The following is a 15,906-nucleotide window of genomic DNA, read 5'->3' on the forward strand; positions in this document are numbered from 1 at the left end:
CCCCCCCCCCCCTTGAGAAAATCCTGCGTACGCCACTGATTATATATATAGCCTATAGGCTACAACATAAAAAACAATACACATACGAAATTAAACAGTACAATATAAAAACAAGAATAAAAGAAATGATGCAGAAATACAAAATGGCATATACAATTCATACAACACAGCAAGGCATACTGGTAAGACAAAAGCGAATATAGGCTACAGTAATTAGTGAGATACGGTGAGAATAAGTAGAAACAGTTTGATGGTACTATACCAATTAGCCTACTTACACTCAGACATTAAGTGCAGTTTTAATTTTTTAGAAAACATACTAATTGTTTGAACTTTTCTTAGCTGTTCCGGTAATTTGTTCCAAGAAATTTAATTGAGCGTTGTCCAAGCTTTGTATGCATCTTGGTTTAAAAAGCATACCTTTCTTAGCACCTCTGGTATTATAGTTATGAGTTTCATTACTAGGACGAAAGTACTCAAAAAAATTGCTGTTAGATGTCCTTTATTGCTTTTATAAACAAACTTACATACTTCTATTAAAAATATGTCTTCGACTTGTAGCAAGTTGCTTTTATTGAAAAGAGATTTGGTGGGAATTTTGTCCTCAATCTTGGTGAAATTTAAACAGCGAATGATGCGATTGTGTACCAGATTTAAAGGATACAGTTCCGTTTTAGACGCACGAGCCCAACAGTCATATAAGTCACGTCATCCCATCCAGGCACTGCAGACATTGGTGCTCCCAAGTGCTGTGGCATCAGCGTTTGCACCCCGAGGCCAGAAAATAGCGCAGTGGCAGGTGCGCCCACAAACAACCACAAATAACTTCACTGTCAAACTCGATGACCAGTTGTTCAAAGCCTCCACAATTAACTCATACGAAATAGCCAAAATAAAAATCCCACTCCATCCGAGAATAAAAATCTTCCTGCTTGATTGCATAGTCAGGCTCTTAACCCAACTGAGCTATCCGTTCAATTCAGAAAAACGCGTACACCAAGAGTTCCTTTTTCGAAATTAATTCAATAAAAATTCGTACAAAATATTGCAAGATTTTTTGTTGAACACCACAGCAGCAGTAGCCGTCCAGACGAAGTCTTCAACTGTGTTATTAGAAATTCCCTCCAGCTGGTCATGATGAAGAAGCCACCATGAAGAAGCATCCTGTGACGCTGAAGCATTGTAATTGCTTCGTTTAGATATCAAATATTTCTTTCTTCGGTGAGCTTGTCGGAGAAAAACTGCAAAACAGCAAGAAACCAATCGGACGACACGAAAATCTCCAAATCACAAACACACGAAAAGGCAATTTCATCTTTGAGCTATTGATTAAAAATTCACAAATAGTAGGCCTAATGACATTAATTTATTTTGTGCTTGTAATTTACTTCTTGAGTTAGGGGGGCATTCGATTCAATTTGACAGTTTCCGACAAAAATAAACACTTTAATATATTAAGTTATATATAAGTTCAGTGGCGGCTCGTGCCATGGGGCTGCAGCCCCACCTGAAAGAAAAAAAGGAGGGAAAATATCTTTTCCTCTGTGTCTGTCCGACCCGGTTACTTTTTTCACTTAAGAATTGCAAATCGAAAATTCAAATAATAAAAGTTTCGTTTGGCAACAGCGATTTCGGGCAAACTTCTTTGCAGCCCCGAGATTCTGGATTTCAAGCGCTCTGATTGGCTAAAAATTATAATAACTTTATAGACTTTTTAAAGTTAGTTCAGTTCAGTTGCTTTTTATTTCTGACCATCATATCAAAAACAATACACGTCAACATTGCAAAGTCAGTTTTTATTTCGCAGAGTAGCGATAAGCCATGAATGTAGAAGTGTTAGCTGTAAAGTTAGGGTATTCAACAGGTTGTAGGAAGTGCTAGAGCATCTCAAAATCACTTGAACCTTGTATGCAATGGCTAGGCTAGTCAAGACTAAGCTCAATACTAGTAAAGTTTGTCTCCAAAGCAATACTGTTAGTTTTTTTTTTAAATACAGCTTAGGAATACATCAAATTTTCAACAAAATTTGAATGCATTTTTTCAAAATTTAGGATAAAAACATGCTCAGAACGCACCAAATTTAATGCTATTTTTCTGGGGGGAAGCCCCAGACCAGACCCCCCGCAAAATCGTTTGCAGCCCCACTGCTCGCAAACAGCACCAGCCGCCACTGTATAAGTTTGCCTGTAAAATTGCTGAAGTATTGTTTTATTTGGAATGGGGGCTATGGCCCAATGCTACCCTCCTTGCGCACGCCACTGGTTGTTGCTTTAATTAACTAGATGCGAAGTAATGTGGTTGTTTAAAATAATGATTATTTTTGTTTCAATCAAATTCCAGTTGTTTATAAATAAATGATGAATAAACAAATGATTATAAATGCTCGCGACAATAGTTTAATTTATTTATATCAGACCTGATGTCATCTGATTGTTTTTATCGTTCTGAATACTTTCAATTCTTCCAACGCTCATTTTATATAAATTTGTACCAGTAGATATTTAGTGAACTCTTAAACTGACAACATCCAAAGTGGCTCTTTGTGACCTTTGTGCATTTGCAGTTTGTGTATTATTTCGTTGTTTCGGATGTGGACAGCTTTGTCTGACGCAAACAAATAATAATAATAATAAAGCCATTTCTGTTAGCCACGATGTTGACACAATGTTGTCTGACCCTTTAAAAAACCGCTACATTACAAAATAATTTACAAACCTTTCTGATAGCAGAAAACGCTAATCCAAAATGTTCACACTTCTTTAAATGCTTCCCAATCCACTCCGGAAGTTTGTTAGCCACAGAAGGTTTTCCAAAACGTTGATCTATCAGCAGAAGACAAGCAAAGTCGCTCCTAAAGACATACACGGTTAAAAATAGGAAAACTTGATGTAAAGTTGCAAAATGAGACGAAAAAAATAACACAACATTCACAGTTTGTTAGCCACCTGCAAGATATAGACTTCCTTATTGAAAGTTGTTGAAATATTAGTAATGTCGTGACGTATTGTTTAGGCGCGATAATAGCTCACTTGTGTCTGATGGCACGACCGATTGATTGATTGACAGCTTTCATACACAGACCTTCATAATGCACTTGTCCAGCTGTTCGCCCGTCAACATGGCGAGGCTGCGTGGAGAGTAACGCAAAAAACTTTTAATTTCTTAACCCAACATGCATAGTTGTTTATTTGAAGTTGAGTTATGCTTTCAGTTTTGCAACCCATGCAAAACATAACACAACTTCATTTTATGCCTGATGAACGGCAGCTATACGACATATCTAGTCTACCGATGCAAAAACCGAAAGCCAATACCGTGAATGTTAAACTTAAAAATTCCAAATAATAAATTCTGATTGAATCATGTCAGAATGACTGGAGAAGTTGGACTGCACAAGTTTCAAACACTTCAATGTTGGCTATGTACGAAATATTTGTCGCTTGTATCAGCAGCCTCCCTGGATTAGAGTCAACACATGACGCACACGCAATGATTGTAGCCTAATATGGATATAGAATACAAAGTATAGTTTCCTCAATCATCATATTTTTACCCTGTTAAGAAGGCGAGAATAACGTTACAATTGAACAAACACCTCAAATTTGATTATATAGAGACAAAAGTTTATGTGTGGTGTAAAGTTTCGAAATGTTATTAAACGCATTAAGTTCACTTGCCATATTACTGGTTAAATAGGTCATTTTTTCTTTAAGTTCCGGGGAATGTATGTTCGGATATGGCAACCCTACCATGATGACGCACCGACCGAGGTCGTCAGCAAAGTTAATTCCTTCTGACATCTTTCCACCGACCACGCTCAGCAAGCAGCTGCCTGGAAATTAGTGTCAAAAACTACGTAAAGTGACATCATTTCAATGTTGTGGTTTTCCGTTAATCTTTACATTCAAGTACGTGGCTTCCGCACCATCCTGTGAGCAACACCTGCGCGAAACGGTAGCCACTTAAACACGACAATTCCCTGTAAAACCTGCAAACCTTATAAAACACCACCAACCAATCAGAACCGCACGTTTAAGTGACCACCGTCTAATTGTGACCCCTGTAGCATGAACTTTGTTTGGTAATTACAGAAGATAAAAAAGTTATGACAGAGGTGAGAATCAAACCCACGTCATCGAAATGTATTCCCTAGCTTTAACATCAGAAATGTTTGCGTTTTTCTCTGTTCTACTTGTAACTTTCTGATTGGTTGAAACGCTGTTCCTATAATGTCTGATTGGTCCAATGATTCATTTATCTTCCCAAAATTTTTTACATTTAAGTGCCTACCGCGCCAAACAGCATAGGTGAAATGAGACTTGCCAACAAAGAGCCAAACGTTGTGCTGAGTGAGAATTTGTGTTTTCAAAAAAGTTTCACTACACCCCTAGTTTTCAAATACACCAATGAGAGAATGTCCTGCTCAGGAAAACTTTTAAAAAGTGCTCTGTGTAATCCGACAGGGTATCGAACCTATGCAAGAGTATCAGAAGCGAATACTTCAACCAATAAGCCGGGTTATGCGGTCCATTCTATGAAAATGCTCAACATGATACTAACCGTTCATTTTACCAGAAGGCTTTCGCGTCCTTGCAATGCAAGATGAGTACTCAGACAGCACTTGGGCACATTCACTGGTTTTCTTCGGTTCTCGAAACACCTGTTGATCACATAATATGTCATGACTCAGACTGATGCTTCTTTTCCTCAAAACTTGCCATCACCACCACAGAACAACGAGGTTTGCTGATACGTTTTTCCCAACGTAAGCTGTTTTTGTGATTGTCAAATCGACATGGAGCAGACTTTCGTTTGGTTAGCGATGATGCTTAATTGGTAGATATTTTTCATGAGTGTGCACTGTGCAAGACGAGTCAAGAGTTAGCAAAGATAGTCAACAAAAATGATGCATGGACGATAGACATCAATCAAACTACCAATGACGTTGACAAACGTCACAAGAAATCATTACGTTCATCATAATCATGTTGTTTTTATTTCTGACTATCAAAACAAAATTAAAAACATCACTTGCAATAACATAGCAGGGGTTTCTCGGCGGTCGAGTGTAGCAAGAATTGACAGCGATAGACACGTGTTTCGCCCACGAGGCTGGGCTCATCAGTATCGCACCACTAATTCATGCCACATAGTACATCAGGTAGTGCTGACGCCAGGTAGATCGCTCCTTCTCAACATAGCAGGGGTGAGAAAAACGGCACAAACGTTTCGTTGTATTTTCATAAAAAGCTTATTTAGGTATGAAACAAAGTAACTTTAGTTGGCTTAACATGATGTATTTCATACACGAATATAACATAATTAAAAATAAACTCTAACGTTTTCGACACGTACGTGTGTCCTCATCAGGAATTACATATCTGTAATATACATAAAATGAAAATTGTAACTTTAGATAATCAGATATGTAACTCCTGATGAGCACACACGTACGTGTCGAAAACGTTAGAGTTTATTTTTAATTATGTTATATTTGTGTATGTAATAAATCATGTTAAACCCGCTGAAGTTACTCTGTTTTATTTCTCTATGGTTCGACAAAGCAAACTGTCTACCAAAGCTTTATTATTTAGATATATAAGCAGTGAAAAGTGGCACCTTTTTTCTCATCTCGAGTTTAGCAACGATCCCTTCGTCCTTCCATCTTTGATAGACAAGGTTCTCGTATTCATAAGAAGCAAAGAAGCAGACCACACCTCCCGGGACGATGTTGAAAAGATTGATCAATAAGCGGCCAAGGTCACTGATCTAACGAGGACAGATGAAATCATGATAACATTGGTCAACTTTTCAGGCCGTGGCTGCAGTGCTTATTCAAACAGAATAAGCATAAAAATACATTTTTTTACTTCTTCCATGATAGTCTTCCATAATTGAAGTCTTCCATGAGAAAGATCATCGCGTTAAAGTGGCCGAATGAATTGTCACATCTTTGCATGCACCAGACATTTGTGTTTTACTTCAAGGCCGGTCCGTAACATAATGCCTTAAACCGGTCTGTAGTGCGAAAAAGGTTGCCGACCCATGAATTAGGCCACCCTACGGGTAGCTATCTCACACGACAAGTAAAACCATTGATTGATTATTAGTTTACTTACAACTTTATTACTACTTCTTTTCTCAAACGTGAACTGGAAGGGTTCATTTGAAGGGCCGCTAAATAGCGCTATAGGGAGCAGCTGTTTTGAGCCATCGATCACATGACCGCAAGAGAACTCAACGATGCGTGACGTATAGGTGGAGCGATCCGCTTGAGAGATTAATTGATCAATCATGCATGATGAGGGCTGCATCGTTCCCCCGGCAACGACTAGAGAGCGACATTGCTGCAAATTATTAAATAAGCTCAGTTTTATTTGGCTTTCAATCTTAACAGTAAAAACCAGGGCTGTGTTGAGTCTGAGACGCAGGGATTTTGGCGTGTCTGGAGTCGGTCAGTAATAAACTGAGAAGTCGGAGTGATTTTCTTCCGACTCCACAGCCCTGCTGAAAACAACCCTTGCCAAAACACAACAGGAGTCAATCGATAGGCAAAGCCATAGAACACAAACGTTAAGACGTGCGTCAATTTGAAGATGTTAAGACAAACGTCAATTTGAAGACTGGATTTCGACTGCTAAAAACATTGCCTCTCTGAAACGACTTGACATCGAAAAACCCCATTTGCTTATTGCCTTATAAGGCGACAACCTCTTCTTCCAACATGGTCCTAAGGATAAAAAATGAAAAACTTACGTCTAAAATAGCTTTGAAGTGAACAGCTGGATTTAAAAGAAGGAACTTAATTGATGGGTCGCTGCCTGTTGTTATGGCGACGCGTCCGTCAGCATGGGAAGTTGTCAGAGATAAAAGAAACGACTCGATATGCATCAGTGGTGACCGCATCGTTGCGTCATCATTACGTTGTGTTACGTCAACAGCTGGAGCTGAAATTAAAACAAGAAAAAACATCAATTTGGGCAATTTGTTTGGCAACAAAGCGAGGTCAAAGTGTGGACAGGTCCCGCAACTTCGAAAATGTTAAATGTTGACTGTGAGAGCATCTTGTAAATTGAAATCATAGTAGCTTCGAAAAAAGTTGGGTAATTGCTACTAACAAACCCTTGACCTCTCCCTCAGACCCTCACCCTTGCAAAACATACCTTTGTTTTTAATTTCTTCCAAGAAGCCAGCCAATACAGATCTAGGCTTTTCACGGAGCTTTATGGCAACTTCGTATTTCTCAACGAATCCGTTTAATTTCATGGAGATTTTGCTTCTCTTGCAATAACGCAAAAGCTTCAACAAAACACGTAAAATTAAAATTGTAGCATTGATCATGAAAATGAAACATGGTAATTCAATTGAAAACAAAAGTCAGATATTGCAAACCCAAACACTATGAGAAGCGGTGGTGTCAACTTTCTATGTTGAAGATGTGGCAGTAAACAATGCAAGCCAGGGATTGTAATTTGCAAAAAAAACACAGTTTTGAGGGTAAAGATGACGAACTGCGCAAAGTAAACACATCTATAACGTCTAATAAATCCTTTCTGTTTCTGTGAACCCACCCAGCAAAGTGTCCACTTGAAGCGGTTGACTGTCTCGCACATCATTAGTATACTGTAAGCCTTGTTGATCACTTAACAAACAGTTTACCAGGCTCATTTTTAAAAAAATTCTGAGAATATTGAGTGATTTTAAAAAAAATGAGGCTGGTAAACTGTTTGTTAAGTGATTAACAAGGCTTTTTCCACATCTATAACGGATGTCATGATTGCTAGTTGGTAAATTAAATAAAACACTCAATCGCTCAAGCTAGACCTGATGTTGATAAATCACACTACCTTATGAAAGTTGATATTATCGAGGGAGGAGTTGAAAAGAAACTCAACCAGCTTTAAAAGTTTGGGCTCGGGGTGGCGTTTAGGCGCATGCTGACCTGAAACAAAATATACGTCATAGAAATGTCGTTCAAAGTATTCTGAAAGATACGGACAACAAAAGCCGCTTTAGGACTTGATCATGACAGCTTCCCATAATTGTAGAGGTTTTAAACCACTGATATTTGTCCGGGTACCGAGATTGACAAAGTAAAGTTTCCGGTTGTTGCTAAAGTGTTGCTGTTTGTAAAGTATTCCTCCCAATCGGTGTCGTTGAATGGAAAGATGAAAGTTGTTTGAGCACACACCCTGAGAGTCGAACCACCGCCCCTTTATGCTTGATACTGCCATTACTTATCCAGCTATATCAAACCTTTACCAGGTGATTCCGTTGATGTGGTAGATGCAGTCACTGAAAGAAGCTGACGAATGACATAGATCAGCTGTTTGACGTAATAAAGGTTCTTCGCTTTTAACCTTTTGCTGAACTTCTGAGAATATTGAATGAGCTGGTTCAGTGCTCTCGACAGCTGTCGACCAGATACCTGCAGGTTGACAAAATATTGAATTACATCTTCATGATTGATGTCATATTCACAAGTTCTAACAATGCAACTCGTAAAAAAATAACAGTGCGAGCATTTTCCACTACACGCCTAGTCTTTGTCAAACATTCAAAAAACTGATTTACGTATGACGACTATGACGTAGATCAGAGGTTTAACAAATAAAAAAATGTAAACCTTCTAAATGTATTGCCGAATACTTTCACAATTTCGTTTTCGTAAAGTTAAGTTTGTTTATTATAATTTTATCATACTAAATACCGTGATGTCGTTTGATATAGTTTGTTAATAGTATGAAAAACTGCACAAGACTCTGTTGAAAAGGTTATAGACTATACATACCTGGCAACTGTACATCGCATTGATGGCTTCCACCAGGTTGTGAGCTTCATCTATGATGATAACCGAGTCTCGGATGTTGATCCCGGATGCCATCCGGGTGGACTCGTGGAGGAGAATCTGGTAAGGAACGACCACTAGTTGGCAGTAGGGAAGTGCGCGTCTGTGGATATAGTAAACTCACGTAAGATGACAAATAACGTTTGTTTTCATCTTGTCCTGTTCAGGGGAGCGCCGCTCAATTAATGCTTCCAGCAGTGACCAGTGCAGACAGTTTCAGTGCAACTGAACTTGTATCTTCAACATAGCACAGAGTGGGAACAAAATGAAGCAATTAGAATGGTCTTACAGGGTGTCGAACGCGTGTTTTTCATTCAAGTGCAAAGACCTTAATCACAATTATCAACCACATAACAAAATAGAAAAAGGGGTAAGGAGGTGGTTGCGTAAGGATAATAAGTTTGGCCAGAGCTAAAACTTTGAACCAAGGCCCGGTTTCAACCGTTCAAGCGACTGATCCAATTCATTTTGAGGCATGATCCCCACATGAACTTTGCTGAGATCAACGTGGAGCGTACATCAGCTTTGCTGACCAGAAGGTTGGAGCTGGACCAAACATACCCAACCACTGCTTCGTTTGTTTTTGTTTGTCATACCCAGGCTTACACCCGGTGGTTGAAGATTTAGATTAAGTGGACGGGAAGGCAAGGAAGCCAATTTTCGTGTCTACCTTCAGGCATGCCTTCAAGTGTCCTGCCACAGACACAGCCGCATGCTCTTGAGTGGTGTCGAACCGGCGCCCTTTCGATTGCCGTTCCAGTGTTTTCACCACTCGGCTACTGCTTCGTCACAGCAAGGAACTAAAGCCAGCAACGTCACAAATCCTACCAGCTCCGCAGTCTTCGAACTAAAGACGTAATACGAAACCAACCACAGCATCGCGCATTACCGATGTCATGTTAATGAGTCTATTTCCCACCTTGCAGCATAATACGGGCAAGCTTCAATTTCCTTTCCTTTTTTGACCAGTTCTTCGACATCTAAAATCTCTCCGACAATGTTGTTCGTGAGACGGGACACTCCTTCGCTGTTGCTGTAGCAACGACAGGTTTTCTTCGGCGCTCGGTCACGTTTGCGCCTCTTTGCTTCATCTTGACAAGGTGCAGAAGTTAAAGTTAAAACAACAACAAAATGGAGGAGTCACTGCAGACAACTGGTCGAACCTAATGTTTCGGAAAGATCAGGCTTCTTTGAAGCAAAATGAAGAGAGATCTGATAAGGTTAAATGAATGCAGGTTGAGCACGATGGAACCAAATTGTTTCAAATTAGTTTGAAGTACTTTCTGAAGCTTTAAGCAAACGACATAACACTAACATTTCGCAAGCTACACTAATAGTGAAACAGCTGGCTACAAAAGTTTGCTAAACGCTTCAGATTTCCAGCGTAGGTCTAATTGAGAAAGTGACAGTTAAATGCATCCTGCATTGTAATTGAAACAGCACTTACTCGCAGAAGACGATTCTTTTGCTTTTTTCTGAATATTTTTTTGCAACTCTAAGCACTTTTCATTTATCTGCAGACATAAAAAAAGAAGATAAAAACAAACCAAGCCTTGTCCACTGAAGAGAAATGACATTATTCTATAGATACATTATTAAAGAATTGCAAAAATCATGAGAGTAAAGGGAAATTAAAATGCAACTGTACTGATCAACCAAACAAGTCAAATTAAGTAATTCCATGAAACAAACCTTGCCAATTTTACATCATTACAACATTGAAACAACGTAAAAACAGTAACGTTTGAGTAGGCCTGTTTATTCTGTTGAATTTACTAAATCAACAAGAAGGATTTCAATGCAATTTCACATTAAGTACATTTATCGTCAACAAATTCCACATTAAAATTGAATGAGGTTGTTGAACAGGCATTTGGTTAAATAACATGATATACGTTCTTCTGGTGCAGACTAAGCTAAACTATCACAGGATGTATAATTGTATAATGTATATTATAAGGTGATAATCTGTTTTTATTTCAACGTTTCGTCAATCAGTCACAACTGACTTCTTCTGGGGGCTAGATCAGGTAGTGACTACCGGTCTACTCTAGCATGGCAAAACACAGGACCATGTTCTAGTGTAAATCAACTCAACATACAAAATGAAATTCAACTTCGAAAAAAAAAAATATCGCGCGCAAATTTTGAAACTAGAAGCGTATTTTGCACCAGAAGAACGTATTATTATCATGTCCTTTAAATTCCACATTATTTCACATTTTCTACGTTCACAGATGAAAATTAGATGCAAGTTGAGATGCATCGAACCTGATGAACGGAGCCGAGTTTACGAACAGAATCGTTGATGCATAACGAGTTTCGTGACGCCATGGTTGCCACGGATACGGGTAGACTGTCATCTTGTTCGCCATGGTTACCGAAAGGAGACTTTTGCAGCTCATGAATGAACTGGGACAGCTGAGAATGTGTCCGGCTACAGAAGTAGACCTTCACATTCATAAACGATACTTATTAAAGCGGAAGAACGAAAAAGGAAAAATCCATTTTAATATATAAAAATTGTTTAACATTCAAATTATAGTTTACTCCGATTTCTTAACACAGTCGTAAATTTTAGGTAACTGGTGACGTCAAAACGTCTTGTTACCCATTATAGGTACAACAAATTTCAAATATTGTATTTGCTGCTTGAAACCTAAACAGTCATATGTGACAGATCAAAATTAATGCTAGCACCCGGGTGTCAGTTCAACAGCAGCTCCTGTCTTTCGAATCTATAAAGTTTGCGGACTGTAATTAGAAAACTTTCGGTTTAATTTTGTAAAAGATGTTACGTTTTATGGCGAGAAAAAATGACATGGGAAAGCATTCTAAACTTTTACCAATTGTATTGCAGTTTGGTACTAAACTATGCATGCTTCGTTGCAAAGCTTCTTTTAATTAGCAGTACACAATTTGCAAGTTTGCCAGCAACTAGAGTCTAGACAGTCCTACACGTAGCGGGTAGAACAAGTACAGCATTTCCCCGCACAATGCTTATCAGCATAGTTCCATTTGGTATCTCAATCTATTCTTACTCTAGTAGTAGCATCTTGTTCATTGTCTTCGTTTTCCTCACTTGCCGATTTCTTTTCATCTTCGCTCTCATACTCATCAAGGACAAATTCCTCCAAGATTTCAGAATCTTCAGCTGAGAAAATATGAACCCAATATCGACGTCATTATTAACACGCTTGATATGTAACAAAAACTTTTGATGAACTTGCAGTATACAAATTTCTCTAATTTTTTTTATGACTAAAACGAAAACAAAAGGATAGTTGCAAGTAGGAAAACAAAAAATACTCTTAGATGGGTAATAGTAAAATACCAATGCAAAATGCATTCAATGTCTTTGCAATAAAATTTAATGGACAAGTTTTAACAAAAGAAATATGCAATGAAGTTAATACTAAAGTGTGTGAGTTTATTATTGTGGCAACACTAATGATAACAAATCTACAATCAAGCGCAACCAATGACACACGATGAAGCTTACAGTCATTGTGAGAGTTGATATCTTGACCCTCTGTTAGTCTCTTTGCCTGTTCCATGAGCAAGGTTGTCTCGTCTTTCTCGTTTTCTCGCTGTAGAATAGAATTTAACAGTGAATAATGAAAGATTAAAAGGTAACGCCTTCGCAGGGAGTTTATTTTGAAGTTAACTTAACTTAGAATTAACTTAACTTAACTTAGAACTTAACTTAATTTTGAGTTAACTTAGAAGAAAAACTATTGTATTCTAAGTTTTACGCGTATCGTATATGTACAGTAACGATACAGTATATACAATAACTGCAGACAGGACGTCACTGTTTCGACCTTAAGATCTCATCAGCGCAGTAAATCGTAGGCTAGACTTGAACGCCTTATTGCCTTATTACCTTATTACCATTATATACACTACAGTACAATATGTATTAATGCAGTACTGTAAATACAAATAATAATCAAGGATAGATAAATAGTTCTTTCAAAAAATGCAGGTTTCAAGCAAATTGTGTCCTTACTTTTCGTTTGAAGGACTTTGCTGTTTTGCTTTGACTCGCAAAACCATTTGATTTTCTCGCATTTCTTAGTTGATTTTCTCTTTTTTCTATTAACTTCTTCAGTTTTTTGGCTTTCACAACTTCAGCATTGATAAGTTGTCTTTGGGCAAATTCTTTCACCCAAAAAGGATCATTGTCACCAGAAAAAGTTGAAGCATTTGAAATCACCTAACCCAATACAATAAAATTATAATTCGGCTTTAAAATCTGTCAAAAACGCAATTTCAAACTCTCATATTATGAAAAATACTATGTTCAAACAAGTTCAGAAATGTATAAATTTCCAATCCATAAATATCAATAGCACATGACTCACATTAATAGTAAAATATATTGAATCAAATATATTTCAAAAGCCGTGACCCGACAGTTTATCGAAAGACAATTTATCGAACGACAGTTCATCCAACGACAGTTTATCGAAAGACAGTTTATCGAACGACAATTCATCAAAACGACAGTTTATCGAAACGACAGTTCATCGAAACGACAGTTCATCGAACGACAGTTTATCGAAACGACAGTTCATCGAACGACAATTCATCGAAGGGGCTAGGAGTTAGGGGCTAGAGGTTAAGAGTTAAGGTTAAAATTAGGGGTTAGTGGTTAGGAGTTAGTGGTTAGGGGTTGGGGGTTAAAGGTTAGGGGTAGGGTTACGGTTAGGTTTTAGGGGTTAGGTTTTCGATTAACTGTTGTTCCAGGCCCCTAGCCAGCAGGGAGCCAGGGAGGCCTCGCCCCCCTTAAAAACAAATCCGCCCCCCCTGGCAAAATCCAAACATTCAAAAGCAACAGCTACATTTATAATGATTTTGCCCATTTAAATTTTTTCGGCCCCCCTTAAAAAAAGTTGGCCCCCCTTGCTCTGCGGTCTGGCTACGGCCCTGTGTCGTTCGATAAATTGTCGTTCGATAAACTGTCGTTCGATAAACTGTCGTTTCGATAAACTGTCGTTTCGATAAACTGTCGTTTCGATAAACTGTCGTTCGATGAATTGTCATTCGATAAACTGTCGTTTCGATAAACTGTCGTTCGATAAACTGTCGTTCGATGAACTGTCGTAGTACCTTCAAAAGCGTAGCCTACTCCATTTAAAATCAAATTCAGGTGTGACTAGTTTCTAAATTTGATTGTTGCAACATCAGAGCATTGTAAGAATCAGTGGATCATAGTAGAAGCGTTTATGACTCAATCCTTGTCGGCCTAGTTTCCAAAATTTCGAATTTCAGTAAACATGTAGAAGACTGGATAAAAGAAGTACCGGTACCAACCTAGTAAAAACTACCATACAACAACTCAAGTTTTCCACTAAAATAAACACCTTGAGTGCTGCTAATAGTAAAATAATAAAAAACTTTCATCAAATAAACTAATGTCATGCAAGATTAAAAAATCAAATCATGCAAGAATATTAAGGTATAGCAGCATATGCACCGATGCAAACATGTCATAAAAAAATAATTCCAAGCTCGCAAATGTTTCAACAAATTAACCTCTCCAGCAAAAGTTGCAAACTTTCTTAGCTATTCAGCAGAGATGACAAAAGCTTAAAAACTTTTTAAAAATATAACACTTTAGGATTCTTCAATCTTATTACATAGTTTAAAAACTTTTAATCATATATATACATAGATAAACTGACATTCTTTTCTGAAGAAAGTGTTTCTTCAATTTCATGCTTGACTCTTTCAGAGTGGTCTCGAAGCCATGTCAGTGTACCACATATAAGAGACAACGACTTCCCAGTACCTGAGATAAAATTCAAATCAAAACATTTGTTTGTTATTTCGTAATTCTTAGTTCAATTGCCTTTCAAGTTATTGAAAAAGCATAACAAGTCAAACAGAACAATAAGACCAAACAATAGTTTTCATGTTTCCACCAGAAAAGAATTCATTAAAAAATGACCAATGTAAATCTAATTACCACTAATAGAATACTCAATAATGACTATTGATGGAATATCAAATATATCTCTTCAGTTGGATATCATTTATAGTTAAACAACAAAACATACCTGTAGGGCTTTCAAATATTCCAATTTTCTTGTCTTCTATGACTTGATAAAGTGATTTCATAAAGTCAACTTGAATTGGATATGGTTCAAATGGAAAAGGAAAACTACAAGGAGCAGTCAAACTTTTCTTGTGCTCACTTGACATTACCCCACTAATTGCGATCTAGGATATATAATGCATGCAAGGAATCTAAAACAAGAAAAGAACTACAATAGTTCGAAATGGCCCGTTTCAGTGAGTCCGGTCCCTATTAGGTGATTTTTTCTTTTTTTTAAAATTATTGGGTACCGTAGCCTAATTATCATTGCTGTTTTAGGGTTAGGGGCTAGAGGTTAGGAACTCACCGAATAGTAGCAGACCCACAATAGTTACTGGCAACTGAGGTAGAGATGAGCCCCATGCTTGATTCAAGTATGGCGTGTGAGAAGAGAGTGCAACCTATTCCGCCCCCTGAACAGTTCGTCCAACGATTTTGTCCCGTGAAAAAATCATTAAAAAAATACAACAGAGCCGATGTCACTAATCAGAGTTGCCGGAAACATTTCAATTTTTTTTTGAAAAGATCAAAAGAAAAAACACAGAAGCGTTGAAGTCGCTGATTGAAGTTGCTATTGCCGGAACAGTTGACCACGCTAAGTATACATATCTTGAAATAATATATAGTTGATAAACCGAACCTCACTTCTAGGTTAGAGTTATTGAATTAAGATTAGGGTTTGGGTTAGTCACATTTATTTTGTGGTGGCCCATAAAAATTCAATGAATATTTCAAGGGGAAAATTTTAAAATGTTTGCAGAAACTCTGATCAGCAACATCGGCTTTGTTCTATTGTTTTTCTCGATCTTTTCAGGGAATGAAATGATCAACGAAGTGATCAAGGGATGATATAGGTTGCATCCATGAGAAAATAAGTGTATCATTGTACTAAGCCTTCAGCAGGAACAAGAGTAGGTGGCCAGTTTGTTTCTCTCAGCCGCTTATACTGCAACAA

The 15,906-nt window shown here is 37.8% G+C and overlaps 1 protein-coding gene across 1 annotated transcript; it reads right to left on the reverse strand.

Moving 5' to 3' along the window:
- Positions 1–1,163: 1,163 nt before the first annotated feature.
- LOC145777215 (ATP-dependent DNA helicase DDX11-like) lies at positions 1,164–14,989 on the reverse strand. The gene is made up of 20 exons (XM_082588538.1): positions 14,914–14,989; positions 14,539–14,645; positions 12,861–13,067; positions 12,351–12,438; positions 11,890–12,002; positions 11,120–11,299; positions 10,296–10,362; positions 9,768–9,939; positions 8,792–8,951; positions 8,263–8,428; positions 7,848–7,942; positions 7,164–7,299; positions 6,757–6,947; positions 6,120–6,347; positions 5,620–5,769; positions 4,561–4,660; positions 3,678–3,832; positions 3,030–3,127; positions 2,716–2,851; positions 1,164–1,241 (listed from the first exon to the last, which is right to left on the reverse strand). Exons 1-20 carry the CDS (start codon positions 14,972–14,974, stop codon positions 1,203–1,205), a joined length of 2,649 nt encoding a protein of 882 aa, XP_082444664.1. The 5' UTR covers positions 14,975–14,989; the 3' UTR covers positions 1,164–1,202.
- Positions 14,990–15,906: the final 917 nt, after the last annotated feature.

This window comes from Aplidium turbinatum, chromosome 9 (genome assembly GCF_918807975.1).
Source record: "Aplidium turbinatum chromosome 9, kaAplTurb1.1, whole genome shotgun sequence".
Lineage (NCBI taxonomy): Eukaryota > Metazoa > Chordata > Ascidiacea > Aplousobranchia > Polyclinidae > Aplidium > Aplidium turbinatum.

What these genes read in the sequence shown, in the direction of transcription:
- LOC145777215 (XM_082588538.1), bottom strand. Translation starts at nt 14,974, where the DNA reads ATGAAATCACTTTATCAAGTCATAGAAGACAAGAAAATTGGAATATTT. An exon ending in AAAAGAATCGTCTTCTGCGA is followed by an intron (nt 9,940 to 10,295) that starts GTAAGTGCTGTT and finishes CACCTTGTCAAG; the next exon opens with ATGAAGCAAAGAGGCGCAAA. An exon ending in ACTTCAAAGCTATTTTAGAC is followed by an intron (nt 6,348 to 6,756) that starts GTAAGTTTTTCA and finishes AATAATTTGCAG; the next exon opens with CAATGTCGCTCTCTAGTCGT.